Source organism: Agrilus planipennis, unplaced genomic scaffold, assembly GCF_000699045.2.
Source record: "Agrilus planipennis isolate EAB-ADULT unplaced genomic scaffold, Apla_2.0 scaffold21, whole genome shotgun sequence".
NCBI lineage: Eukaryota > Metazoa > Arthropoda > Insecta > Coleoptera > Buprestidae > Agrilus > Agrilus planipennis.
Genome location: NW_020439030.1, coordinates 448,299 through 456,820, shown reverse-complemented (window position 1 = coordinate 456,820; position 8,522 = coordinate 448,299). Strand labels below are relative to the sequence as shown.

Genomic DNA, 8,522 nt, shown 5'->3' with positions numbered 1-8,522 from the left:
CCAGGAACCCCCGGTTTTCAGACTATCTAAAATAAAGTAAAAGACAATATAATGCTCAGTCAGAGAGTATTTAATAGAAATATAAACTATAAAATGAATTTTTTGAAAAAACAAATAAATTTGCCGATTCAAAGAGCTATATAAATATACATATATTAATCTACATACAAAAAGAAAGTGTGACGTAATACGTTAAAACATAGTTTATGTTTGCAAAATATAGACCAACATTTGCATGCTTAAGATAAATTTATACAAAAAACTTTTTTATCGCAGACCTATGTTATCAATCGAGATTTTATGAAACCTATTCATGATTAGATTCACAAATGATTAAATTTCAAATCAAAAGTTCAGCTACAAGAAAAAAATGTATTCCAAGGGATTATAGATTCTTATCTTTAGAGTTATCCTTTTTAAAATAGGAGGTAGGTACTACAGGTAAATAATAAAACTTGACGATTAAGCACAACCATTTTTTTAATTAAGTTATGAAATATTTATTACATAACTGTGGACGGACATTTAATATTTAAACAACAAATGTGGGTATATCAGGTGAATGTTGTATTGGACGAACGGTTAGTATGGCGTTTAGGCACAAGTACAAAAAGATGCACAAGATACAGTTCGTTAATTCCTGTACGGATATGTAGCGGTCACTGGTGGAGTTTCGTATAAAGCTTGCTGCCAAATGGTACATGACGAATGCGACTACTCCCTCGTTGTTGTTGTTGTAAAAACTGACCACCACGAGTACCAAGCTTGCCAGATAACTGGGATAGGTAATTTGATTTTCTACACTTAATCGATTTTTGTTCATACTCGATAAGAGCGGGGTCATAAATATGCACGAACCGCACAGGAAATGGGCCAACGCGTCTAAGTAACCGTAAGCTATCCATAGGTCGGCTACTAGGAATGGCAGTCCGATCGTTCCAACAGCTGTGGCGATGAAGTTGTAATATGGAATTTTTCGTTGATATTCGGACGCATCTTCAGCGAAAGTCCAGCACGCCGTCCAAGCATAGAAGGAATAGATGAGGAATGTTACTAAACTGTACCGAATCATTCCATAGCTCAGAAGAACCACGCTGCAATAGATGCTTACGGACGTTAATAAAGCATATGAGAGAAGGGTCCCTTGGTTGGAGATATTGCTATTGGTTGCCATTGTCCACAATCATTAAGCATTTTATTTTGGATAGAGGTATTATTAAAACGGAAAATTTTCTTTAGTGTTTTCAAATGTCATTTTGACATACAGAAGTAGTCAAAATGTATAAAGAAATATGTGCGGCCAGACCGATGAATCTGAAGATGTCGATGTGAAATTATGCCATTAGGTTTAATATTTTATGACGTAAAAATTCAACCTCAATGTGTTCAAAGAGAAATCCCACGGAAAATGGATTTATTCAATGTGGAAGCATAGCTCCAGGTATAGATGGGATATAGGCGGAAAATTTAAAACACGCAGGACAAGATGTTAGAGATCGTATGTTTAAGCTAGTTAGTCACATTTATGAGACGGGGAAATCCCAGAGGATTATAAGCGGAACGTATAATAACCATACCTAAAAAGAGATGCGCGGATAGGCGCGAGACATTTAGAACAATTAGCTTAACTTTCCATACGTAAAAAATCTTAACTAGAATTGTACAGAGGAGGATGGAAAAAAGGGGCGGAAGAGCCATTAGGGGAAAATTAATTTGGGTTTAAAAGAGATAGAGGAATGTGGGGGGCTATTCTAGCTTTACGGGTAAAGCAAAGAGTGCATACATAGATTTTGTAGATTTATGAAACAGCCTTTGACAATGTTAAGTAGGACAATATATTTAAAAATGTAGAGATGAGTAACAGAGATGGAAGAGTGATACTTAGTTTGTAATAAGAGTAACAGGCAGTTGTAGAGCTGGAGCTGCAACGTAGAGAAGTAAATATTAGGACGGTGGCTGATTTTAGGCATCTGAAAAGTCACATAAGCCAGGACGGAAGGAGTAGTAGGGTCGAGTCGGCTTTAAAAAAAGATGTAACTTCTATGTTCTCGAACTATTAATTTAGAAATTCTAAAAAGATTGTTAAAGGTGTATGTTTGGAATGCAGCGCTGTACGGTTGCGAAACATGGACGAAGGGCGCGGCGGAAAAGAAAAGGTTAGCAGCGTTTGAAATTAGTGATGAGGATACCCTGGGTAGGGAAGGTTATAAAAGAAGAGGTATTAGAAAGAATAGGAGAACAGAGGACTCTATGGAAGTCAATGAGAAATGGGCGAGAAAGGTTGGTAGGACACCTTCTCAGGCATGAATATCTAGTCAGAGACATATTAGAGACATAAACAAGAGTTGTACGTTCAAAGTGCCAAACGTTTAAAAGTAAATACATCTTTTCAATGGGTGAATTGGGTTAGGTTAGGTTAGGTAGACCTAGATTGGATTACTGTTCGTAAACAGTGGAGGATTTGGGTTGTTCTAGTTTTGCGGAAATGGGAAGGTTGGCTCCGCAAAGAAAAGAGTAGAGGTGCGTGTCCAATCAGTCTTAGGACTGACGATCTTCTGATGATGGAAGCTTTGTGAAGGCGCGAGAGGCTGTTTTTATCCACACAGCAGGTCTTAGATATATCATCTTTTCAGTCTACACGATTATTACCGAAATATTTAATCTACTTGAAAAAGATCATGAACAGCTCTCAATTTTTCATCAGTTTCTAGAAATGAAGTACCACAAACGGTGTGGTAAACGCAATCCACATGTGGTGGAATTCAGTGTATTTAACAAGGTCCATTTAACGTTGATGGATATCTACTTTTAAACTGAATTCACGGCATAGCTCACCCCTACGTGATAGGCAAAAATTGAATAAGAAAGAAGTTCATGGTGGCTAGCGTTCTGTCAAAACTGCCACACGCGGATCGCGATTTCATAAAACTCTTTCTCGAGGCAGCAGGAAGAGTTGGTCTGTGAAATTGCTTGCGACGTGTTGATGAGATCCAACATCGCGATCCGTTTCAGCTACCAAAAATATGATACTGGGTCGTTGTTACATCTGCTGATCGATCTCTGTCGTCCACAGGACTACAAATAACGCTACTAAATCCCTCTTTACACTTTAGGAAGGGTCTGTGGTCATTTGCCATTGAGGGGTTATATTTTCTATGGTATAACAAGTTTACGTCTACACATTTCTTCAACGTAATAAATTTAATTCATGTTTTAATCGGAAGGTTATGCATTTTAGGAAGCTATTAAACTACTTAATATTAATGAAACCAAATAAAATCCACGATGTTAAAACAATTTTGGATTTATAAACAAGTGAAATATCATTTTCCCTGAAAATAATAATTACTGTTTGTAAAGGACTGTTCACTTAATTATAACTTATAAAAATCAGAATCAAATAGCTGCTTGTTATTTCTATTTTATTAATAAAATAGTTTTTATCTTCGTTTCGGCGAAAGTGACATCGCGATAAATAACAGAAAAATACAATGACAAAAGTTGAGAAAGCTCTGCATCTGGGTGTCCTTTGTGCTGCCCAAGTCGCCGACCACAGCAAAACTTCCGATGAATACAATTACTGCAGCGGTTCCAATGAACGATTGAAAGATACAGCAAAGCATCGTGAACGTTGCAAAACTGATACCGTTGATCAATAGCAATGCGTTTTCGATCTCGTACGGGTTTTTGGAAAACCAGAACGGTACTAAGCAGAGACATGGAAATCCGTAAGCCACTTGCCTGTAACAGTTTTTCATATAACGCGTCCAGGCGTCAGCTGCGAGAAAGGGCATGGAGAGCGTCATCACCACCATGTATGCAGTACGATGTGGCGTAAATTCGTTCATATTGCAAGTGATGCATTCGAACGCTTCAATTGCATTAAAAGCTGAATATATTGCGAAGCTAAGGAAGGTAACCGGAAGAAAGAAACTCGGATGGCATGTACAATAAATCTCTTTTAGAGATATCAAACTGATACCGCCAAGAACTACAAATGTGATAAGGTTTAACACGTTGGCATATGCTTGGCTTCCGCTGCAGATTTGACCTGGTTGAATCCCTGCACAGGCTATGGGTATACTGGTGCAAGTTTCATGGGAATGTTGTTTGTTTTCGCAATGTTCGTCTGAGCACGAGGTTTTTAGTTCGGGCATTAACGGTTGGGTTCCAAAGTCAATATTTTGGATTGGTTTTTCATCTTTGAAGCTGTCCAAGAAGTTTTGAACTCCTGTACTAATTAAACTGCTTTTCACCGGGCTTTCTTCAATGAGTTCTGTGGAGACAATCGAAGAACTTTTCTCTGCAATCTTTAAATTTTGGGCATCAATTGAAGCGGAAAACTTATTGCAGTCGTAGTCTTTTAAAATTTTTGGAACATCTACTGCATTACTTTCAATAACTGGATGGTCGTGTGTTTTGTAATCTTCTTTAGATTTTACAGAAGTTGACGAATCAGAGTTTTCGTTTTTTAACGACAGTTCTTGCATCTTAAATCGTTGTAGAGGACTTTGATTATCTTCTCTTGAATAATTTGAATAATTGCTGAAGCGGGTGCTATAAATTTCATCTTTAGGCATTTCCGCTATTACCTCCAATTCTCCTGCTTTGGACATAACGTTTTCCGTTATTTCTTGGTATGGATATGGTTGCTTTTTGTTGTCCTGGAACCTGTCGTGTTCTAGAGTACTATACCTTCTTAAGGATGCATCTACAATGTTACTTTCGTTACTGCTCGAAGTGCTACTAGAAGAGACCAGCGATCCTTCCCTCTTCTGATCTTCTAAATATTCCGTTATTAAGTTCATCAAAGCAGTACGTTCGTCGTGGGTGCTATAAAGATTTGCTTGAAATGCACTTTTGTACATATTTTGAGCTTGTTGTTCAGGTATCTGGTAGTATTCGGTTGTTACTGATGAAGTAATTATTTCCTCTTTGGGATATTCGTCAGTACTATAATTTTCCATACCCTCTGTCGGCTTTCCCCGATCTTCAAATTCATATTCGTTTCGACTTTTTCTATTTTCGTGGTGACCACTAAAATATTGTTGTTGCCAATTCAAGGGTTTGGCGTTGATGTTATTTAGAGCATTTCCAAAGGAATAATCACGGGGAAGTAACAAATAATTTTCCGATCCACTCCCTGAATCTGATTCTTCTTGACAGTTTCTCCCTCTCGAAGGAACGTAACCTTCGGGAAACGCATTAGTATAATTGTAGTTAATCCCAGGATTTTCAGTTTCACTTTCGTCTGTACTTGAAGTGGTTGATACGTTTACGCCTAGATTTATTTCTGGCGATTCATTCTGTAGAGGTTCCTTGTTAGCCCACTTTTGAAAGTTTGCTAATATTCGTTGGGAATTGGTGATAAAGCTATTGTTTAAGACGCTGTCTTCGATTAGACCAGTTTCTGAGTTTGGCCTTGAGCCGTATTTGTTGTATAAATTATCACAGTTTTTTGACATTTCTGAGTCTTGTGTGATTTCGGGGTTTTCTCTGTCCTCGTGCACGAGAGATAAGAAGTCGTCTGGATTATTATTTACTTTAGAAGAATTTTCCTCATTAAAAATGTTGATTTTATGCTTATTGTCCCATTTAGTGGTTAAATATTCAGGTGCACATTTGGCGTTATTGAAAGTATGATTTGTGAACGAATTATGAAGGGATTGTTCTTCGTCTTTATCAAATGAGAAGGATTCTTTGCTTGACGAATCACTAGTATTTGACTTTTCGTTCACAGAACAGTGAATTACAAGGGGCTTTTCGGCAATTTGTACCTTCCTAGTTAATTTACACTGAGCTGAAGGACTCTCTTCACTCATTCTCTCTAAACTTTGAACATTCTATATCGAAACATCGGTTTCTCATTACTTATTATTTCATGTAAACGATCGGGAACTTAAAATTTTGATTAATGTCACAATTAAAATGACATAATAGTAGCTATTAATATAGGATGCATTCATTTGAAATGTGTACTGATGAAGTAAAGAATTAATTCAAAGAACATCAATTAGGATTAATAATTTTTAAAGTTTGAAGTAGCATCTTAAAGCTGAAGTGCCTGAAATGCACAAATGGTAAAAAAGCAGCACCACCAATTGCTGATACCTTGAGACGATAACGTCAAACTCCCGTCTATTTTTTTGATATTCTTAAAAGATAATGCGTACGCTATTGCCGCGACAATCCCATAGAAATTCCTATCCAATATTGAGACCATTACAAATAACAACACTGAAATTGCAACCGATTTCTCCAATATAGTAAGTATCGATTCATTTTCTTGTTCAACGTAAATGAATACGGGTATAAGACACGGTGCCAGACAAACATAAGTGACGATTTTATCAAATCGCAAGCATTTGTACCACATCTCTATGGTGACGCTTTGAATGGCAACGGACATTTCCAAAACGAACAGCTTGTTGTACAGCTTCTCGGTGGGATTGATACATCGGTCTTGGCTTATTTGGTATGAAATCCATGTTCCAATTGCGGCAAATAAACCGAGCACAATGAATGCAACGGCGGAAATGCAGAAAGAAAAGCAACAATAGGAACCTGTATAGAGGATACAACACAGGGATAAGCCGGCTAAAGTGGAGAATGATAGTATGTTATTAGATTCTCCACCACAAGTAGGGAAATTAAATGATGCACTTTTTGGGATATAAGTTTCGCTAATTTCTGGTTCAAGTGTCGTTGGGATCTCAGAAATAGAAGTTGGCATCGGAGCGCTCTGATTCAAAGACATCTGTTCTATAATTTCCTCATTTTTCATGTGAGAGAGGTCATTTTTTTCACAGTTTCGGAGAAAGGAAGGATTTGCTTCGATATTTTTGGGGCATACAGGGTTAGAATACGTTCTTGGGTTTCTCCTTGCACGTTTTCGACATGACATATCTTCTTTGAACGAGACAATGTTGTCACATACTTTTTTGTACGAACCTTTTTGATAAACATCTTCTTTAAATGTGATCGTATTGTCATCACAAAAGTCTGTATGTGAAGGTTTTTGACACACGTCTTCTACGGAGTGAGCTTCTTTGCACGAGATAATGTTGTCACATATTTTTTTGTACGAACCGTTTTGATAAACATCATCTTTAAATGGGATCGTATTGTCATCACCAACGTCTGTATGTGAAGGTTTTTGAGACACGTTTTCTACGGAGTGAACTTCGGAAGCTTGAATTCCAATTTCTGTAACAGAATCATGTGGAAACTGTTTGTCGTTAGCAAGTTCTTGTAAGACGTCGTTCAGTTCTAATTTCTCAGATTCACATGAATTGCCCATTTTATTCTGATAGTAGCCTTTTATAGAAGAAAATACCAATTCCCAATCAGTTGATACATCGCAGTCATTTCGCCGAAACTCTTCCAGTTTTTTTTCTGTTATATGCATTTGTGACATGGCTTTTAAGGAAGCAGGTTTGATGTGGCAAATATTCGTGGGATTATTATCAATTGGAGCAAAATAGTCCAGTTTTATAGGGACTGGATTGTCTGCAGCATCAAGAACGCGTGAGAGAGGTCGTCGTAAAGCTCTCTCAATTTTTCTGATGTCTTCTTTGTCCATTGTGTTGGGATATCCATCCAGACTATCACTGTCAGAATTTCTAGCAAAAGATATTTTCTCACTGTCGTCATCGTCCATTTGAGACGAAGTTGAGGTACCCATTCTACTGGACGAGTTCGAGTAACTAGAAGCACTTCTTGGACAATTCTCACTGGGCTTTTGGCAAGCTTTCTTTTTTATGTTTTTTATAAGCTGTTGTAATTGACCTTTGGATCGTTTATATAAGCAACAGAAAAGATTGTCTTCCGAATCGGACGATTTCAAACTTAATCGTTCTATTGAGATCGCGTCATTTATTCTGCACTTTAATTTTTTTTTCGTGGCTGTTGCTTTATCATAGATTCTTGCGTAGGTATCACAGAATGACGACGATTCACAGTTTGTTGTTTCAGCATTTAGTCTCACCTTTTTACTCTTACCATTTTTCACGGGTGATTCATCTGGTTCGAATGATGAACAGCATGCTTCTTTTGTACCGCACGGACATGAATTTTTCTGAATTTTAGTATTTCTCTTGGATTTGACGCACTCTGTATCAGCGTATTTATCGTTCAACAAGCATTTTTTCTTTACTTTTCTTTGTTTACACACCGGTTCCTTGTTTTTGGCACTGTTGAAATCCGAGTAGCTTTTATCATCCCTTTGCCTGCGGTATGGGCGTCGTTCGTCGCTCCATTCGGACATTTCCAGTTAATATTCATTTATTCTAGTAATTTTTACAGATAAAGTACCTTGCAGGAGTTTAGTCTTTTTTGACCACATTTTTTTGCTGTTGTTTTTAATACTATTTAATTTTGACAATTTTGAAAATTTGACATTTGTGACTTAAGAAACTGAAATGGAATAAAAAATTGTAATTAAAAAAAAAACGGATAAAAATCAAAATCACGAGCTAATTTACAAAATAATGTAGCAAATGTGTACTGTAATGGTCTCTTTG

At 37.1% G+C, this 8,522-nt stretch overlaps 1 protein-coding gene across 1 annotated transcript; it reads right to left on the bottom strand.

Moving 5' to 3' along the window:
- Window positions 1–5,961: 5,961 nt before the first annotated feature.
- Window positions 5,962–8,282, bottom strand: LOC108740696. Its single transcript, XM_018475131.1, has one exon. It carries the CDS (start codon window positions 8,264–8,266, stop codon window positions 6,050–6,052), a length of 2,217 nt encoding a protein of 738 aa, XP_018330633.1. The 5' UTR covers window positions 8,267–8,282; the 3' UTR covers window positions 5,962–6,049.
- Window positions 8,283–8,522: the final 240 nt, after the last annotated feature.

Coding starts and splice junctions, on each gene's coding strand:
- LOC108740696 (XM_018475131.1), bottom strand. CDS start 8,266: ATGTCCGAATGGAGCGACGAACGACGCCCATACCGCAGGCAAAGGGAT.